At 43.2% G+C, this 21,880-nt stretch overlaps 1 protein-coding gene across 1 annotated transcript in view; it reads left to right on the forward strand.

The window, feature by feature from the left end:
- The window catches only part of ZNF407 (zinc finger protein 407), a 450,972-nt gene that overhangs the window by 133,602 nt on the left and 295,490 nt on the right, over window positions 1-21,880 (forward strand). Inside the window, exon 3 of the mRNA XM_006874544.1 lies at window positions 12,638-12,712. Coding sequence (XP_006874606.1) covers window positions 12,638-12,712 — 75 coding nt within the window. The remainder of the gene's footprint in view (window positions 1-12,637; window positions 12,713-21,880) is intronic.

The following is a 21,880-nucleotide window of genomic DNA, read 5'->3' on the forward strand; positions in this document are numbered from 1 at the left end:
CCCATTTCCAGAGTTGGAATCTCTGTGGGCAGGTTCCAGGAGTGTGGAGTCAATCCGGCTGACCACGAGTTGAGCAAGTTGATAGAAGACATGCAGGACCTACGAAAATGGCTGCTGCTTCGCTTCCTCCCTCAAACACCACATAGGAACTCCTTTGGGGCCTTGACCAAACCAGATTTTACAGGGAAAGGATTTCTGGGAAATGTAGTTTAACAGAGCCACATTGGCAAGTTACTGAAGTAGCTCAGCTTCCAGTATCAGCTGTTCACAGAAAGACATCTCCTCAAAGAAGGTGAGAATGCTGTGCTCTCCTGCCCCGCTGATGTGTGGACCCTGGGTGCCTGCAGAGACATGCTCCCGCTTCTCAGGAGAGCTGTGCACTCATGGCCTTGTCTCTGGGTGGTGTTCCTTCTTCTCCTTCACTTTTTTCTCTTTGCTGTCCTTAAGTTAAGTAACGAGGGAAACAAGTGTGGACATGTGTTGTTTTACGTGGTGAGGGGACTGAAAAGGGGAAGAATAAAATCCTGACTTAATTATTATTTTAAACAGTCCTTAATGTTGCTTGTTTTGATGAGTTCACTTAGTGCCTTTATCATAAGTTATTACAGAAACATAACTCAACGTGAACTCTGGTGCACTGATACTTGTGCGGGTTTCTGATAGGCCGGCCGAATCGTTTGCCTTCTGTCCTATAGGCTTTACTGTGGAATGCATTCCATTTGTTTTCTCTCTCTCGTTTTTTCATAATTGTATTCCATGACTGAGATTTCTCTTAACCATATGTAAACCTTATCTGATAAAGTGCTTCTTTATCAGAACATATCCTAACAGTGCATTCAGGTCAAGGGACCTTCACAGCAGACTGCGTTGTTCTGAACTCACAGTTTGGGGAGTGCATTTATAAATAGCTCGGTACGTATTGGTTGGATAAATGTCTTGAATGTGTGAATAGCAACTTCTTTCATGTTCACGTCATCTGCAACGTGAATACTGTTGTTTAAAAAATAACACTTCAAAAGCCATACATTAGTGTCGTTAATTCTAAAATTGCCCTTAATCCAGAAGTGTCTGTGCTCACCTTGGAAACGGAACAGCAGGACAGACAGCTCAGTGTTTGGAGCGTGTACACACTCTAGTGGGCATGATCCAGAAAGAGTTCTTCCTGGCTCTTCAGCCTTGTGTGAAACTGTGCATTGCCTCCTGGTTCCGCGAGTGTCAGCACGCTCAGCCCTCATTGGCAGAACTGGAGTCCATGAACACCAGCTGCATTTTGTGTTCTGGGTCTTGTCAGTTTGCTTCCAGTGTCAGTGAAGAAACTGGACGCCAAATTACATGTAAAAGTGGAAATCCCTTTTTTTAGTGGGCTTATTGATCCATGTTTTATGCTTGACATAAACACCGTCGTGTATTGGTGCTCCTGCGCAGTTAGTCAATAAGGACAGTACCCAAATGATATGCCTGGATAGGGAGAGTCTTCATATATTAATAACAGTCATTTAGTGAGACTTCCGGCATGCAGTACACTGGGCATCTGGTAGGCGTACAGATCTGGATAGAGATACCGGTTCCCCTGTTCTTCTTAGGTGCTGTGGAGTGGGTACAGGTCTCAATCCTAGTATGCTTCCGTTTTCTCATTTGTCAGATGGGCCTAATCATGTAGTAGAATGTGGGAGAGAAATGAGGCTGCAGCTTCTGGAAAGAGTGACAGTCTTGTAAACCCACAGAAGCAGTTCTCCCCTGTGCTGTGGGGTTATGAGGAGGTAGAATCGACTTGATGGCAGTTTGTGTTCTTTCTGTTTACATATCTGTCACATTTGTTTTGGTGTTCAGATCATGCTTGCTGACCATTTATTACTGTAACACACACAGTCCTCTTTCTTCCAAATTGTAACTTTTCTTTTTGTTGTCTAGTATAGTCCTCGCTTAGCTCTATGAGGAACGTTCTCATATACTGAAGAGATGAACCTAAGATTCTGAGTCTAGTTAACGAATTCGTAGTTGATGCGTCTTCTTCTTCCTACTTCTAGGTCACCGATTAACCACCACCACCACACCATTGTTGCCGTCACCACCACCACCATCATGATGGCACAGTAAGCATTGCACTGCTGACCACAGACTGACGGTTTGGGAGTTAAAAATAGTTTCATGGCCATTTATCAAAATACTGTTGTTGTTTATGTGACGTTGAGTCAGTGACAACTCATAGCTACCCTGTGTAGGGTTTCTGAGGAGCAGCTAGTGGGTTTGAACCACTAACCTTGTGGCTTGTAGTCCAATGCCTATCCTATAGCACCACACAAGGACATTATATCAAAACACTACAGTATAGTAATTAATCCATTCTGCTGTTAGGATTTTTCCTCATAAGCCTAAGTTTTTTTTCTGTTGTGTTGTTAAGTGATGTCTAGTCGGTTCCGAGTCATAGCGCCCCCATATAAGGCTTCGAAGGAGCAGCTGATGAGTTTGAAGTACTGAGCTTGCGCTCCAGTCCTTACCCTACCGTGTAGTGGTTTGTGAGCTGTTTTCTCATCTTTCATTTGTCATTCCTCAGCTCCCCTGTCACCTGTCTCTTCTGGCTTTCACTTTCAGCATAGTGCTTGTGAGAGGAATGTGGTGAAAGTATACGGTGTATAAAAGTTTAGATTCCAGTTTAACTACAGAATCGTTTTTGTTAAAGTGCTGTTGAGACGGTTCCCACCCATAGTGACCCTGTATTGGATTTCCTAGGCATGCCTGGTGAGCTTGAACCACTGACCTTGTGGTTTAGACTGACTTTACAGTCCAGTGCATTAACTCACAGTGCCATTACATATTTATGTAAATAATTTGACTCATTCTTTCATTGAATAATGTGGTTAGGAAAATTTATCAACTCCATGTATAGTATGTATTTATCTAACTACATCTTGGCACTCCCATCTTTCAGGTTGGTTTGAAGCTTCGATGAGATATGCTTAGTAGATTTTTATTTGAGTTGCTCAGGTTTATTGACCCTCCACTTTACTAAACATGACATCCTTCTCTAGTGACTAGTTCCTCCTGATAATATGACTGAAGTATGAGAGACGAAGTTTGACCATCCTGGCTTCTAAGGAGCACTCTGGGTGTGCTTCTTCCAAAACAGATTTGTGGTTTTTTGTTGTTGTTGTTATTAGTTTTGGCAGTCCATGGTACTTTGAATATTCTCCTCCAACACCATAGCTCAAATGCATCAATTCTTCTATGGTCTTCCTTATTCACTGTCCAGCTTTCACATGCATATGAGGTGATTGAACATACCATGGCTTGGGTCAGGTGCACCTTAGTCTTCAAACTGACATCTTTGCTCTTCAACACTCTAAAAAGGTCTTGTGCAGCAGATTTACCTAATACAATACATTGTTTAATTTCTTGACTGCTGCTTCTATGAGTGTTGATGCTTGATCCAAGCAAAATGAAGTCTTGGACAACTTCAATTTTTTCTCCATTGATACTGGTCCAGTGGTGATGAAATTTGGCAGTTATGTAATGATGTTACATAGTGTTTATTGGTCCAGTGGTGAGGAATTTTGTTTTCTTTATAATGAGATATGCAACCCATACTAAAGGGTGTGGTCTTTGATCTTCATCAGTAACTTTTTTAAGTTCTTTTCACTTTCAGCAAGCAAGGTTGTATCATCTGCATATTGCAGATTATTATTGAGTCTTCCTCCAATCCTGATGCCACGTTTTTCTTCATAGAACCCAGCTTCTGATAGATTATGTGCTCAGCATACACACTGAGTGATATGGTGAAAGAATACAACTCTGGCAAACACCTTTTCTGATTTAAAACCATATGTTGTTCTCTTGTGTTCTGTTCAATCAACTGCCTCTTGGTCTATGTACAGGTTCTTCATGAGCACAGTTAAGTGTTCTGTGATACTGATACTTCTCAATGTTGTCCATAGCTTGTCATGATCCACACAGTCGAAAGCCTTTGTGTAATCAGTAAAGCTCAGGTAAACACAGAAACTGTAAGCATCATTTTTCCAACTGATGGTCGCCTTTTGAACGGATTTTTGGTGGGCGATTAAGGATGTTGCCAAGTAAATAACCATTCTGTGCCATTTACTCTCAGACTCATAATGATGAATCTATGTCTCATCACCAGTAATGGTGTTTTAAAGAAATGGTTACGCGCCTTTGAGTATTGGTACAAATTTTGTTTGCCGATGCCCATGTTCATGCCTGCTCAGCAGTAACTTTGAACAGAAAGTGGATAATTTTTGACACACCCTTGTATATTGTCAGTGGGTTATGTTTTAAAGACCAGTTTTTATGTGAGAATTGACACTATGCAAAAACGGAGGATGACTACTACAGAATACAAAGCAGAGGATTACTATATCATTGCATTTCTGTCAAATGACATCATCACATAATTCACAACTTATCATTACCTAACTGCCAAATGACATCATTACATAGTGACATCATTACATAACTGCTGAACTACTGAGTATCATGGCCCAGCCAAATTGACATATAATCTTAACCATCACAGTCTTTATTACTGTCAACTTTCTCCTCAGTGTTTGTGCATCATTAATGCTCAAAATAGTCGGATAGTAGAATTTTTACTGTGGTCGTAAATGAAAATGTCAGATACGGAGACAGTTGGTAAGTTAGGAGCAGGTGTAATGATGAGCCCTAAGTTGTTTAACTTGTATCAACTTTGTATTCCAAGGAAAAAACCCTGGGAGGTCTGTCACAGTCGAATCATAGTTGTGGGAATTTCAGTGTGTTGTCAGCCCTTGTATTTGTATGTGGACCCGGTTGTTAACAGCTTAGAGCTGAAGGCATCTCTTTAAGTATCAATCTGTGATCTAGATTTTAAACCTCTTGAACAAAGGCAGTGCATTTTGTTCATGCATATTTGTTGGTGGTGTTTAGTGCCACCAAGTTGGTTCAGACTCATAGTGACCCTGTGTAGGGTTTCTGAGGAGCGGCTGGTGAGTTTGAACCACTCATCTTTGCAGTTCAAACTTACCCTAGGGTCGAGTGCTTATCCTACAGTGCAACACCAGGACTCCTAGTTAATTGCTTGACATTTGGGTGTGTAGTGGAAAACATTGTATTTACAACGATAGACATCTTTCATCTGTTCCAACATATCTTCTTGAATCTGTTATTTTTGCTTTCTATTTGGTTCCTTATTTCTGTTGTATAATTACTCTTATAATAGTTATTATTTATGGGATGATGACTATGTAACAGGCTCTTTGCTAAATAATACATGCTTATTATCTCATTTTTATAACTTTCTGAGATAAGTACTTCTATCCTTACACTACAAATTAGGAGACAGTGGATTAATGTGGTACCAGCAAAATAAAAGCGACAGAAACAGGAGCACAGGCTCACCACGTGTCAATGGTCGAGTCCGGATTTGCTCTCACTTCTTTCATTTGTGCTTTTATTTATTTATTGTCAGGGACAGTTGAGGGCGTGTTTATGTCCAGAGGTTACCCTGCCTTGGATTCTGCTGTGAGCAGTGTTGTCTGCGTTGTGTCTTGAAGATGCCTGTGATTGCCTAACTTGGAGTCCACACTTGGGACCCAGCCAGCCGTTCCTCTCCCAGCCTTCTCTGAGAACCCTCCCGCTCACTCTGCCTGTCAGCTCTTTCCATTGGTCTGGGCTCAGTCACCTTTGGTTTTTGGGGTCACCTGTTTACTGTGTGAATCTTTAAGTTAGTGCTTGAATGCAGTCATGCCGAGTTGCATTGCATTTGCCACAAAGATGGGGTTCCTAAACAAATTTGTGGTCCTCTGACAGTTTCTCTTCTTGCCAATTGGAAGCCCCGTTGTCAAGAGGCTCTGGAGATGAGGTGGATTCTTGGGGGTAGGATCTAGTTTTTGAGTCTTTGAGACTCGGCTAGTTAGCAACTTAAAAAGAGCCAACTCGATAGCCCTTGAACAAGTTGTGTAGTGTCCAGAGCGTGTCCAGCATCTCCTGTAAGTATCAACACTGAACCCTCACAGCCCTGCTGTTGTTGCTGGCTGCCCTCAAGTCAGTTTTGGCTCCGTCAGGGATGACCGCATTTGTTACCACACAAAAATGGGTGAGCAGGCATGCATGTTCTCACCATAGGTGGGTGGTGGTCTGATCAGTAGTGTGGCTGATCCCAGCTGTCCATCACTAGTGTACGGGTTCTCATGCACATTGAATGAAGTTTCATCTGAGCTGCTCTGCATTTTAGGTCATGGGTTAAGGCTTAGTCTGTTAACCACAAGGGCAGCAGTTTGAATATACTAGTCACCCTTCAGGCAAACGGGGCCTCAGAAACCCTGTTCAGGGTTGACAGGACTTGGGTGGTACCCCGCAGCAAGACCAGCACCAACTGCAACGTATTCAAGTCAAGTATTCGCTCAAAGAAACGAGGACTTTTGGAAGTTGAAATTCTTAATCTTAAAAATTTATCAATTTTCTCCCTAAAGGTAACTAAGTATATTTTCTACAAGATTTTAACGATAGCAATATAATGTTGCTGTAATTGTTATTTACCATCGAGTCGGTTTCAGCACACAGCGATCCTGTATAGGGTTTCAGAAGAGGGCTTGGTGAGTCTGAACTTTGAATCTACAGCAAAACTCCAGGAATCCAGCACATGGTGGTGGTGGTTGTGTGCCGTCGAGTCGGTTCTGACTCATAGCAAACATGTATAGGGCTTCTGAGGCTGTAAATCTTTATGGGTGCAGAAAGCCTCATCTTTGTCCTGTGGAGCAGCTGGTGGATTTGAACTGCTGACCTTGCAGTTAGCAGCCTAACATATAACCATTTTGCTTCCAGAACTCCTCAGCAGTATAATAGTTGTTAAGTTCTTTGTCCAGTTGATTCCAACTCATAGTGACCATGTATAGGGTTTTAGAAGAGAGCCTGGTGGGTTTGAATCGCTGACCATGTGGTTTAAACAGGTCTGGGGCCTATCCTACAGTGTGCTCCAAGATGCCACAGACTAGTAGACAGTGTTTGTCACATTCCCTTCGCCACCACTTTCAGCTGCAGATTTCTGTGTATGGTTTCATTTAATTCTTAGGAAATTCACATCTTACAAGTGATGTTTTTCTCAATTTTCAACAGAAGATACTAGATCCCCAGCAACATGCTTAATATTCTGGACATGATGTAGTTCATAAATGGCAGGACCTTCCTTTCCACTGGCCTTTACCATACTGTGCTCGTTGTCAATGTGGCATTGGCAGTTAACCCGACAGGTCCAGTGCTCCTGGTTCAAGGGTGCTGTGGGTCTTGTATTTGTCAGTGGCTTTGGTACACTGCTGCTTCAGCTGTGGTTTTGAGTGTACTGTGAGCAGTGTTTCCCCGGAGGATCCTGGGAGAGCTGTGCAGAATGGAAATCCACCTGCTGTAATCAAAGAGAAAGCTTGGTTGCCGCTAACGTGCGTCTTAGAACTCTCCTTGCAGCTTATATGTCTTGTCCTCGCGTTGGGATACTGAGCCCGTTATGAGCCAGTTCTCTGCAGCCGTCTGTCCTGCAAGCTCTGTGACTGCGTCCTCAGGAACCTTCACATGCAGTGAAAACTTCACGCTTAGGGCCTCCCAGGACTGCCTTGGTTTCTACATCTTGTGAGTTCTCAGCCTTTGACAGGGTGCAGACTAACCATTCCCCTGTGACCTCTGAATTTTCCTTCTCTAACCTTACACTCTCGCAGCATAGTGGTTACAGATCAGGCTGCTAACCTCAAGGTAGGTGGTTTGAAACTACCAACTGTTCTGCGGGAGAAAGATGAGGCTTTCTGCTCCCGTATAGATTTAGAGCCTTGGAAACCCTGTACAGGGTCGCTATGAGTCAGAACCGACTCCATGGCACATAACAACAACAACAACAACAACAACAACCTTAAGCTCTGGTAGCGTAGTGGTTACGAATTGGGCTGCTAACTTCAAGGTCGGCAGTTCGAAACTACAGGCTGCTCCATGGTTGAAAGATGAGGCTTTCTGCTCCCATAAAGATTTGCAGCCTCGGAAACCCTGTGCAGGGTCACTATGAGTCGGAACCGACTCCATGGTACTTAACAACAACAACCTTACACTCTAGTTCGAAATTAGTATTACTAAAGTGGGAAATTATTTTTTTATACAAAGAAAAAAACACAAAACCTGCCATCGGGCCAGTTGTGACCCACAGCGACCCTGGACGGGGTTTCTGAGACCTTGAATCTGTGGGAGCAGAAAGCCTCATGCATCTCTTGTGGAGTAGCTGGTGGGTTTGAACTCCCGACTTTGGATGAGCAGCACAATGCTTAACCCAGTATGCCACCTGGGCACCTTTTCCCACCAGACCTCCTTGCTGCATCCTTGGGGGAAGCAGAAATAAAAGCATAACCGGACCTCGCAGACTGCATCCTGGGGCAACTCCTCTTCTGCCCTCACATATGGGAGACTCGCTCCTAAGTGAGCCCCCGACACATGGTACAAGGTTGAGGCACACCATGCCCTGTGCCTGGGTTTGTGCTGCGTTTAACATCTTTTGCTCTGTTTTTATGCTATAATGTATTTTATCACCTCGCATAGGTCAGTCAGATCATCTCCCTTGACTTGTCATTTGAAATCGTTGGCGGAGATAAATCCAGAGGGATGGAAGGAAGAGGTTTTTATTGAATGATACCAAATGTCTGGGAAATTACTTCAAATCGAGAAGTGAAATTAATGGGATTTCTCATCCAAACTCTGTAGCTAGGATGAAGATGTGTTGCTCTTTTGGCACCAAAATTTTAAATGATGTTTGTTCTAGCATTGTAGATGCGTGGGAGTTCTGGGACGTCAATTGGTCAGTCATAAAACAGGAAACCAAAACCAAGTAATTCTTTTTTTTTTTTTAATGATTTTAAGGTATTCTTTCAGTTTGTTCAGCCCCTTGCCAGATCACTAGCCTGAGAAAGTATATATCTAGTCTGGATCTCACTTCCAACTCCAGGATACTATATCCAGACTCATGTTGGTTTATCTTTCGAATGTCTAATGGGTTTCTCTAATTGAAGATAGAAGATAACAATATCCCAAACTGATATTCACCCTCAAGCCAGCTCGGTTCTTCTCTGGTTGGAAATGATGATTTCTTTTTTGAGTCCAATCCAGATGGAAATTCTACTGGCTCCAAGTGCAACTCCGTATCCCAGTCTGGCCGAGATCTCTTACTGCCTGGAGCACTAGATGGACAGTTAGTCCACCCTGTCTCTCTGTGTTAGCATCTGTTGCCCTCTCTCGGTGGTGTCTGCCATGGTATCCTCGTGGTTCCTCTTTGCAAACACCTGGGATGACTATTTTCTCTCTGTGGGAGGACCTGACAGGTGCTTCCTTGGCCCCACTTCCTACCTCCACCTGCAGGTTTCTGGGCTTGGCTTTCTTTCCCTGAATTGTTTGTGTACATCTTGGTCCTTCATGTGCTTTGCTGAACAGCCGTGCCTCTTAGAGTGACGTCGACTGCTTTGTTGTTACCAATGTCACGGTCAGAAGCTTAGAGGTTTACCTGTAATTCCCTCACGGAGTTGTTGGTCCGTTGTTTGCACACTGTTTCCGTCTTCAGCTGCTGTTGATTCACCCCAGGTCATTGTAACTCTGTGCGCAGTGATCCTGAAATTCAGGTACAGCCCTGGGTTCACAATGGCCGCCGGCTTCTGGAAGTAGAGTACCAGATCCTTCTTCCTTAGTCCCCACTAATCTGACGCTCCACAGACAGATGGGTGATAGCTGCGGTTCACTGGTTGGGAACCGAACCCGGGTCTCTCCCATGGAAGGTTGGAATTCTGTTTCTGAACCAGCACGCATGTATGAGGTACTTAGCAAATAGAGCAAATCCTGCGCAACAGAACCTTTGTTAGGCAGAAACGGATCAGAGAAGGAAGAGTAAAAAATATCCACTAGTGATGGAAGTGTGGGGTCTGTCTCCGAGGCTCCAGTCTCTATTGATTCAATATGTCCAAGAATGGGATGAGTGCCTTCTGCACTGTAAACAATGGGATCAGGGGCAGGTTTATGGCATTTCCTGATCAGCAGGAAATGTGAGGGATCAGTACAGTACTTCAGGTTGAAGTTTTTTAGCTTTGGCATTCCTTTTTCCCCCTTGTCATGAAATCCTCCCCTTTCTTGTTGAAATATTAGTACCTAACCCTCTTACAGAGACAGTGAAGAATAGGCTAAACTGAGTCATGACCTGTTGGTGGCAATGTTGTGTTGATATGTTGTTGTTGTTGTTGAGTACCATCGAGCTGGTTCCGACCAGGCGACCCTGTATAGGGTTTTCGAGGAGAGAGTGGTGAGTTTGAACCTGTGACCTTGTGGTTCGTTGTTGTCTTTAAGTACCATGGAGTCGGTTCCGACTCATACCCTGCACAGGGTTTCCGAGGCTGTAAATCTTTACAGGAGCAGAAAGCCTCATCTTTCTCCCACGGAACCGCTGGGAGTTTCGAACTGCTGACCTTGTGGTTGGCAGCCCGACTCGTAACCACTACGCTACCAGAGCTCTACTGCGTACCACACAGCGCCACACCAGATCTCCATGGCAGTATACTGTAGGCTGGTGGATTTTTCTGGGTCTTTCTTGCTTGGCCTAAGGATGATAGACTCATACTGACTTGTGCAAGTCTTTAAACTAATTGTAAGGAACTTGTGCTTGTTTATATCAAATTTAATGTCTCAAGGAAAAATGCCTTCCTTAATTATGCATTGTAAGGACTAAGCATTGGTATATGAATACAACTGAACTGAATTTTCATATTACACCTTTTTTATTTTTCCATGTTTTCCTGCCATGGTAAGCAGTTGTGATCCCTCTGAACAGTACAGCGCTGTAGTCATACATTACCAGCTCTCCTCACCATGTTAGCTCAGATGAGCCTTCTCCCTCCCTCTTGGCCGTACCTCCTGGTGCAGTCTTTTCACCTCAGCTCTTAGACCGCAGATGTTGTAACGGACAGAATTTCTCTCTATTGAACCCTGCACTGAAGTTTCCAAATCCGAAACTCTTGAGTTATACTTGGCGGTGTAAACAAGCTGTGCTGTGCAGTTTAGGGTTTTTAACCTTAGCTTTGTGTTTTCTTAATGAGAGGAAAACCGAGGACTGTAGAAAGTTATGCCTTGAATGGATGTTTACTATTACTGAATTCTTTTTGAGGGAAATAAATGAACAATGTTACCTAGTTTGTTTTGATGAAATAGAAACAAATGTAGAACATCTTTACACTGTTATTTTTTCTAAGTATTCGGTATATTGCAGTTTGGTTATTCCTATATAATAGCCACCTTGCCGCTTTAGTGATAGATGGTCTGATCAGTTATTTATACTGAGTTAGAAACTGTATCTTGTCCGAAGTTGCTCTTACCTAGTGTATTTGGTTTGTGAAAGATGTGATGTTACTTTTTATGCAGTACAAGTACACTGGTTTAAAAATGACGTTATAGTACTTTAAATATGCAAATTTATTATTTTAGCTTCAGTACTAAGGTTCCATGGTAGCCCCTGAAGTGAGAAGGATAGCTGCATTCAGTTTTCTCTTGGCGGCTGGGCTTCCTCTCTTCCTTGGGCGGCTTGGCTCCTCAGTTCTCAGTTGTCCATTTGTGCAAACATGTCCAGATGAATTCAGCATTTAATGTGAAGAATCTTATAACATGCCAATTTGATTTGTAGCCCTTCATATCCTAGAATGCTAATTAAAATCATATTTTTGCATATGTCATGCCTTTCATGTAGATATGCAAATAGATTCTGTTGCCTTTCAGCTATTAGTAATTAACTTTATGAAGGACAGCTGTAATACGTAATTAAGAAAAATGTTTGCAAGCCCTTTTACAGTGAAAAGTTATAGCAGAAAATATTTTTTTATTGTTGTTTTTTTAATTTTTTTTTTTACTTATCAAGAGAGCCACTTTTGCCTGGTGCTTCCTGAGTGAGACCGAAATTGTTTTAAATACTCAGAAGACAATTAAATTGATGCTGTTCAGTGATGAGTGGAGCTCAGCGTACTGGCTTCTGATTCCTCCCGTTTCATAGTTAGGTCAGCAGAATCGAATTAACTAAACTGATTTGTGTGTAAAATAAGATCGCATGTCAGGTGATTCCTCTTGTTTGTTTCAGTTATTGATAGCTTATTGGCACTTAAGTACATTGATTTGCTTTTTTCCAGCTGCAGTCAAATAAACATTTGTATCATTAAAAAAAAAAAAAAACCCTTCCTCGAAGTTATAAACATGTTCTCAAGAAAGTTTCATGAAAACTCTTCCCTGACGTTTAGTTGCATGATGTTTTCTGAAGCTCACGTGCCTGAAATATAAGTGCAGTGCCTGCTACAGTGAGGTCCCCTACGGCAGAGGACCATAGCCATGCCTCTGTCCTCGCACATGCCAGCAAGAAAACAAAGCAGTCGGTTTGGGTGTCACTGTGTCGCTGGATTTTGGTTTCTATAGTGTGTCTGTTCTGTATGCATGGTGTTGGACTGCTTCGGTCAGTAGCAAGGACAGTTTGGTTTACTTAACAGGAGTCCCATTGAAATGTATTCAGATTTTATGTAACACCTGTCCATGTCTTCAGACTCGACATGCCTGTAGCAGAGTCAAGTTTTCGTTTAGTAACTACTTTTCTTACATTTTTCCCATTTAGGGTTGCTTTTGTAATGAAGAAGCACTTAAATACTCATCTACTTGGCAAACACGGCGTTGGCACACCAAAAGAAAGGTAATTTTCTCTGTTTCCCATTTAATAAGCATGATTGTTTTTCTCGATGTCTCTTTGATGAGGCAGGCGATTGTCCCAGGATGCTTATCAAGTTGGCCCATGACATGGTTTGTGTTGAGTACCTTCATCTATGCATCCCTCCCACAAAAATGGAAGGTCGTACTTTAACTTTTAAAATTCTCATCTAAAAATATCAGAAAGGGATCAGCCACCTTGAGATTTTGGGGTTGGTGAAATGACCTACAACTTTGAGGAGTGTTAAATTAGAGGCATTTGACCCCTGGAGAGACATCATCATGTGCTAAAATAAATATACAAAACAGAAGTTGGTCTATTTTTTCCTGTATTTTTATTTCAGGTTTAAAAATCATACTTTTTGAATTCTTTCCATGGAATTAAACATTACTAATACTTAAAACCAACAAAAGAATCCTTGTATCATCTCTGAAATAGCAGTGTAGTTACCATGTCTTGTTGCTGTGTCAAAATTGCGTTAGGTGAGCTGAAATCCCGTCATTTCAGCTACAGCTGAGCTGGGCTGCTCCGGAGATGAAAGTCTATAACTTGTGGGGCAGGCACAACTCAACCTGCATGTGCCCACCTTTCCAAGTCCACCGACTTTCACACACCCACCCCAGCCTCAGCTTTGAAATGGTTTAAAATGTCGATGATGATGCAATTCTGTACACTGCCTTGAAGCTTGAGGCTTCATCACCCATATTTCAAAGTGTTTAATTGCCGTTTTAATATAGAAAATGGTTTTGCCTCTCTTTTCGTTTCTCTGAGGAACTGACTGTGGTTTTGTGATTGGGGGAGTGCTGTTTTCTTCAGGGTGTTGTGCCGGTATAAATAAATGATGGGCGGTCCCATATGCCCACGATTGACCTGTGGGTGTGTCATAGTTTCCCCTGTAACTTTACGTACCTGCTCTTCAGTAAGCTACTATCTCATTATTTGCATTCACTATTTTGAAAACAATCTTAGGTGGCCTGTCTGATCCAGGCCCCGTTGAAGGGTTCCTTGGGCCACCCTGATTGATGTACCAGGGGCTCCTGTAATGAGGAGACCTTATGAGGGATGCCTTCTCTGATTCATCTGTCCACGGAGGATGAGAGGTCATGACAGGATTACGTATGATCAGGGGTGGACAGGTGGAGGCTGGATGAGAGTGCAAAGGTGCTTGGGAGGTTGCTGGGGCCAGACTGAAAGGGTCCACGTGGGGATGTGGAGCCTGGGTGGGCCGATTGATGTTCAGCACCCAGCCACCACCTCCTGCCTCCCAACCCCCTCAGGCTCCATGGTTGTGGGGAGTTGGGGCACGAGGGGGTGGGCGTCTACTCTTTCTTCACATGCATGTCAAGATGTGCAGGGCTCTGGTACCAGATAATTCACAGCCGCTGACTCTCACAAATCACTGATTTCCCATAACCACTTGGTCTTTGGAACCTAACCTTGTTGACAGTGAGGAGTGAGTGGATTTAATTTATTGTAGCCAAAATGCATGTGTTGCATGTGTCATGGATGCATTATTTTTAAAATTAAAAAATTACAATATTTGATGAAAAATATGGAACTTGTCAAATCTATGTTTCATAAGTCATAAGGAATTGGAAATTTAATTCCTATGGTCATTATGCTTTCCACATGCTGTATCTGACCTTGTTAGAAGGTGTCATGTTTCAAACTTTACAGCTCTAATCTCAGGTGCTCTGTTTAGGTCCCCAGTCACCCCAGGTGGAGGCCTGGCTTCGAACCCCTAGTAGAGGCTTGGCATGACTCTGTAACATAAGCCCTGGGCTACTATTTGCAAGGTTGGTGGTTCAAACCCACCAGCCGTTCCTCAGAAACTGTCTACAGGGCTGCCATGAGTGGGATCCAACTTCACACCAAAGACTGAGGTTCAGGACAGTGGTCGTGTGCTTGGTGTCTCCATGACGACTGGGTGGTAGAGCTGTTGTTGGGCTGACTCGGATTCCGATTGTCTTTCTCAGTACTAGATATTGATGATGGCTCAGTAAAAATCAGTCAGATGTAGATACTTAGGGTTTTGTATTCACAAAACATATATGCACGAAAACAGTGTAGATCAGATGAACAAGGGGATAAAAGGGTTCCTGTATACCCAAAACTAGTACCCAGGGGATTAGTTCCAGGACCCCTGTGGACGCCCAAACCCGTGGATGCTCAAGTACCTTGTGTAAGATGGTGTTGTATTTGCATGTAACCTGCCCACCTCCTCTCCCCATCCCTGCATCCTTAGATCTTGTCTACATCTTTCATAGTCCCTGCCAGATGGAAATGCACTCACTGTCTGCTCCGCTCAGCCTGGGAGGGATTGCTCTGGGGACTCAATTCCACGCGCAGACACCCACCCCCACTCGCGCATGGCTTGATTCAAAATCTGCAGATCCAGGAGGCTGACTGAATATGATTCAGGCCGAGATGTGCCATTTTGTTTTTTATTTGGGAGCAAGACGCCTCTATTCCTATGGTTTCATATTGGTGTCTTCAGCCTGACAGTAGTGGACCTTCTCTGAGAGTTGTGATGGAGTCCGGCAAGCACAGGTGTGCTGTGTAGGTTCCTTGTTTTTCTGTGTGTTCGCTCCAGAAGCTTTTCTCTTTCTTCCACTCATTGGATCAGCAGTACATAAGCAGAGTCTAAACACAGGCAAAGGAGTGTGTGCCTGCCTGCCTTCTTCCCCCGAAGCGTGATAGCTTTCTCAGATAGCAGCCCTCTTTCTTCCTCCTAAACTCCTGGTGCAAATCTCACAATGCCAAGGCACACCCCATCATCCTCTGGAGTATTACACTGGTAATCCTTCAGCACTGAGGCTTGTGTTTTCTGAACACTTGCTTGTGTGGAGTGTTGTCTCATTGCATAGAAATACTGCCTGGGACGATGAGACCTCCACAGCCGCGCTCTCTCATCCCAGATGGCCCTCGCTGGTAAAGAATGAGATTCTAGTCCTACCTCCAGCTCAGTCCATTTGGAAAGGTTGCCTTCTCACACTCCACCACCTCCTTCTTGGAGGGGGAAGAATTGGTGCTTGTAATGGTGCAGGAAGCAAAGAAACTCTATCAGCATATTGAACCATCACTTTGGGCATAACGGTTCTCTAAATTAATTTCAACGTTTTTTTCTTACCTATTTAAAACATTAATGCTTTGGCTGTAATTTTGCAAGCATGCTATATTTTAATTTCTCCAGGACAGTGTAATCAGTTTACTTTTTTTTTATGTTTTGAATTTGAGTCTCCTCTCGTATGCTTATTATAGCAAATAGTAATAGAAGTTAGCTAAATAGGCTGTGACAATTAAATTAATAATGCATTTTGTTTGCAAGTGTTTAGGCTTTGTGGTTTGACTGATATATGCAAAAGTGATAATTTATTGAAAATAAATTCATATACTTGTACTATAAAGTTTGGAAGCAGAGACTCAGTAGTGTCAAATGCACTTTTGAGACTTTGTGAGCACCTGAAGTGTCTCTGAGATAGGATGCTGCCGTCTTCTAAAGTCACACACTGAAATACCAACCATTCATAGAAGAAAAGAACAATTTCCCTGCTTATTCTCAGATAGTCCGTATTTTAAATAAGTAATTCTCTCTATCGCATGCTAAGCTAAAGCCTTGTTATGACGTCTGCTAATAGTAATATAGAGCAATCTAGAAAGCGAGTGTACCCACAAAGACTGTACCCGAAACAGCCGCCATCAGTACACCCTGTGTGAAAGCCAGGTGCGCGCTACAATGGAAACACAGTGTTTGAGTCCAGTGCTGGGAAATCAGCCGGGTGTTGGGTGACTTTGAAACTGGGAGGTGGTGAAACGTCTGAGATTGTTTTGGCGGTCTTGAGGACACCATTAGGAAGAGATCCCCACCAATAGCATTGGAGGAAGGCCCATATGCTAAAAAATCCCTGTTGTCAACAAAGGCTTTACAGTTAGGTGAGTGTTAAACAGAGACAGACAGGGAACTTCATGATCAAAGGAAATTTACCTTTCCTCTTAAGTCATTAATGAATATTCAGAGTGAACCCCAGTATTTTTACATCTAGGATTTCTGGGGAGGAGTCAGCTGAGTGTGTGGATCTCCGGTAGTGTGCCATGTGTTCAGGTTACTGGCCCAGGTTCAGGCTGGCCACCGTATTCTTCAGGGCAGACATGCTGAATGGCAGCTTCTCAGAGCACTGGAAATTGGTGAGGCACCTCACCATTTATTAGATGTTGTGGGTTTGGCATTAGCATTGTGGTGCTGTGGGTTAATGAGCCATACTGCAAAGCCTTTTGAACTGTGAGGTCGGCGGGTGAAGCTCACAAGCTGCTCCTCGGAAACCCTATAGGGTCGCTATGGGTCTGAACTGACTTGACGGCACTTCACAACAACACCCTGTCTTTTGGATTCCTGGTGTGGCATTGTAGGACAAACACTGGACTGCGAACTACAAGGTCAGTGGTTCAAAGCCACCAGTAGCTCCTCGGAAACCCCATACAGGGTCTCTGTGAGTTAGAACCCACTCGATGGCAATTAACAACCACCTCTGCTTTATAGCAACACGTTGATTGCATTGTGATAAGAATAATCTTCCCCTCCCTCTGTATTTTTATATACACCAAGCATTCCCCAGTCTGACTGTGGGACAGAAACACTCGAAGATCGGATACTTGGTTCATGTTAAGCTAATACGAGGGGACTTCAAAAATTTTCTGAGAAAACGTCATCATCTTTCCCTTCTATTATCTCATGAACTTTCTGAAGTCCCATTGCACACTGCGTGACATTTCATAATCCTTGAATGATTCTTTTATTTGTGTTTTACAGTTGTAGGAAATCAACATCACTGTTTTCAGGTTACGGTATTTATGTCAGCCTCACTGTTCTTTATTAAACGTAAGAATGCTGTCAACTACACCGACACTCGTGAGACAAGGGCTGTAGGTGCACATGTGGTGATCCTTACCTAGTGGGCATTTGAGTAGGTGGGTAACTTAGGTTACATCTGTGTGAGAGAAACGATACACTTTATGGAAGTGTTTCAATGCTTCTGCTTATTAGAATAGATTCTGTTCATAGTACGATGTAACACTTGTTGGGTGGTGCAGAAGATGTGCACTCCACAGTTACCCTGAAGGTTGGAACTCCACTACACTATGGAAGAAAGGGCTGGCTGTCTGATTTGGTAAAGACTGCAGCCGAGAAAACCCTGCGGAGCAAGTCTGCCTTAGAACCCGCAGGGCTGGTGTTTCAGTAAACGGATGCAACACTGAAGGCACTCACTCGTCTGTGTCAAGAAATTGGGATGCCACTGGGAAGAATGGGGTTCCAGAACACTTGCGTTCAGGTCCTCTCCGTAGTTCCAGGCTTACTTTTAGGTCTTTAGTCTTCATAGAGTTTGCCTTTGTATGTGGTGTGATGTTTGGCTCTTGTTTTAGCTCACATTGATTTCCAGTTTTGCCAGCACCGTTTGTTGAAGAGAATACTTCTTACCCATTTCTTGTGTTTTGGCTCTTTGTCAAAGATTAGCTGACTGTATGTGGGTGAGTTTACTTCTGGCATCTCAGCTCTGTGTCCTTCATTGTACCAGTACCACACTGTTTAGACCACTGTGGCTGTGTAGTTAATTTTGAGATGAGGTTGGAGAGTTCTCCAACTTTGTTCTTCTTAAGCAGTGCTTGGCTTATCCAAGATCTCGTTCCTTTCCGTATAAAATTAGTGATGAGTTTTTCCATCTCTTTAAACAATACTGTTGGACTCCAGATTGAGATTGCATTATATCTATAGATTGCCTTGGGAAGTGTTGACCTTTCACGATGTTAACTCTTCATATCCATGTGCATGGTACAGTCTTCCATTTTTGTAGGTTTCTTTTGGTTTCTTGCTGTTTAATAGTTTTAATAGTTAACTATTTAACAGTTTTCTTTGTTATGGGTCTTTTGTTTCTCTGGTTAGATTTATTCCTATGTGTTTCATCTTTTGGTGGTATTGTAAATGGTATTGTTTTTACTAATTGCCTTTTCGGAGTTGTCTTTATTAGTATAGAGGAGTCCAACTGATTTTTTTTGTTTCTTATATTCATCATGTGCCTTGCCACTTTGTTAACTCTTTCAAGGAATTCCAACAATTTTCTTGCTGAATCTTTGGGATTTTCTATGTGTAGGATCATACTCTACAAATAGAGAGATTTTTACTTCTTTGCACAGTTGGATACCTTTAATTTCACTTTCTTGCCTTATAGCTCTTGCTCTGCCTTCCCGCACAGTGTTGAATAGGAGTGGTGATAAAGGACCTTCCTGTCTGCTTCTGCTGTAAAGGGAGTCCTTTCATTTCTCACCACTGAGGGGTAGATCGGCGGTTGGATTTGTATATATGTTCTTTCCCACTTTACGAAGACTTTGGCTAGAAGAGCCACTAAATAATTCACTGAACCACACTTGTGCATGGGTCACAGTTGGAACTGATGTGATGGCACCTAACAACCAAAACAAACAGGAAAACTCATGATTGGTAATGGTTCATATGTCATTTTGTTCACTATTAAGTCCATTTTCTATTTCATAATGTCTTGAAGAAGGTGGTGTCTTCTCCTGGCTGCGAATTTCTGTGTGGATTGTATTTTCTAAACTGTTTCAGGCATGTCCTGTTTCACTTGGGTCAATTTGTGAAGAATAACATGTTTGTGATCTTATTGGCCCTCCCCCTCCTTTAAAAATATTGGAAAGGAAGTAACCTAGCTGAGCCACCATGCAGGAATACCATGGGAGTTCTTTCCATCTTGGGTTACTTAGTGGATGTTTTTGTGATTTAAGATTACTCTTTAAAGAGCTCTGGTAGTGCGAATTGGGCTGCTAACCTCAAGGTCAGCAGTTCGAAACTATTAGCTGTTCCATAGGAGAAAGAGAGGCTTTCTGTTCCGGTAAAGATTTATAGCCTTGGAAACCCTGTACAAGGTCGCTTGTAGTTGGAACCGACGCCACAACACACGACCACCATGAAGAGTGCTCTTAACGGGAGCTCTGCTTGGTCCTTCCTTTGGACAGATGGATGTAAATAGTATCCTGTGGACAGATGACCTGGTTGTACTGGATGGCCTAGGGAGGTAATGTTTGCACAAGGAAATCATAAACAGAATTCATACCTCTTCCTCTGATCCTAGAAGAATTTCTTGCCACATTTTCCTGGACAAAAGATATTCTCTGTTTGGTTAAATTATGTAAGTGTGCATCTGGGAATCGAACTGGTGAAGTAAATGTTCTGTGGTGGCTTCCTCAGATGGGCGTTTTCTCACTCCTGCCTTGAAGTGTCCCAGTTGAAATGATAGCACCTTCAGTGATGGAGAATGTTGAATCTTAACTCTCCATTCATTTTCAAACATCTTCTGTTGTTTGGACGATGTTTGGATCCAGCTACTGGTAATTCTCCTGGAAGAACCAAGAGAGCCTCGAGGTTTCTCTTCTTTCTTTTCCATCTTAACCTAGTATTACAATTATTTTGTGCACTGCTGAGTGCTGCTTCAGTTGTGCCTTTTGATTGCTCAGAATTCTGGGGTATTTTGCAAGACGACTCGCTGCTACCCATAGCAATTCCTATCAAGCAAAAGGGAGCCTTACTGTCTGGGTCTTCATGCCTTAATCTAGCTCACAGTGCATCACCTTATACTGAGAAAAACACATTTCTTGTCTGGGTCTCCGCACCTTACTCTAGCCCACAGTGGTGGTTATGTGTCATGGAGTCAGTTCCGACTCATAGTGACTCTGCATAGGGTTTCTGAGGCTGTAAATCTTTATGGGAACAGAAAGCCTCATCTTTCTCTCATGGAATGGCTGGTAGTTTCGAACTGCTGACCTTGAGGTGAGCAGCCCGACTTGGAACCACTGTGCTACTCGAGCTCCTTCCACCTTTTATTGAGAAAAACACGTTTCATGTCCAGGTCTTCACGCCTTTTTCTAGCTCATAGTGCATCACCCTTTATTGAGAAAAGCATGTTTCCTGTTACAAATGAAATCCTTGTGTTAGTCGTGAAAGGATTTTAAGTGTCAGTTGTGCATGTTATAGTAGAAACAAAAATATATTCCCTAGCTCTGGTAGTGTAGTAGTTACGAATCGGGCTGTGAACAGCAAGGTCAGCAGTCGGAAACAACCAGCTGTTCCACGGGAGAAAGATGAGATTTTCTGCTACCATAAAGACTTAGAGCCTCCGAAACCCCGTACAGGGTCCCTATGAGTCAGAACCGACTCCACGGCACACAGCCACCACCTCCACCACCTTTTCTTAAGATTTATTTTTCATTTTCAAGTGAGAGATTTTATTGAACCTTCGTCTCTGTGTGTTTGATTCCTGGGCATTAATACAGGCGTGAACATGATATGATTCTTGGTCTCAGAACATGTTCTTGGCTGTACAGTTACCCATGTTTAGGTGAAAAGAAAAAGCTTCAGAATGATTCAAATGAAGTCTCTATTCAAATGGAGAGGGAACACTTGATCTTGGTTAGGCACACTGTGAGGGCTGGTAATGGATGTATTTTATTTATTGATCCAGTTATGTTTTCGGTAACAATGTACTTCACTGTTCCTGACACCTAGAGGGCATGTAGGGTCTGAAGAACAAGTTTCTGCTCCATGGACCTTCGATGTGGGGCTGCTAGGGGGTGAGGGATAGAAATAGAGAGAAAACACACTTCAAGGTACAAAGGAATCCTAGTAGGTGTAAAGCTTTGATGGGACTGCGATCGAGAGGCATTCCAGGAGGTGTCTGAGAGCTGCTGCTCTACACAGGTGACCAGCCAGGACGTTATGAAGCGCAGTGTTCTGAGTGAAGTGTGGACTTAGGACATTCCCAGCAAAAAACGCATGAGGCCCCTATGGGTTTTATGAAAGTGAGTGTGTTGGGTCTCCCAGTGTGACCAGGGTAATGGGGTATATGTGAATGAGGGTGCTGAGGTCATCTCCCCCAGTGTGACCTGGGTAATGGGGTATATGTGAATGAGGGTGCTGGGATCATCTCCCGCAGTGTGACCCGGGCAGTGGGAGGAGAGTGAGAGAGGGTGTTGGGATCATCTCCCCCAGTGTGACCTGGGCAGTGGGGGGGTGGGGGGTGGGGCGGTGAGAGAGGGTGCTGAGGTCATCTTCCCCAGTGTGACCCGGGCAGTGAGAGAGGGTGCTGAGGT

The sequence above is a fragment of the Chrysochloris asiatica genome, unplaced genomic scaffold (assembly GCF_000296735.1).
Source record: "Chrysochloris asiatica unplaced genomic scaffold, ChrAsi1.0 scaffold00283, whole genome shotgun sequence".
In the NCBI taxonomy this organism is placed as follows: domain Eukaryota; kingdom Metazoa; phylum Chordata; class Mammalia; order Afrosoricida; family Chrysochloridae; genus Chrysochloris; species Chrysochloris asiatica.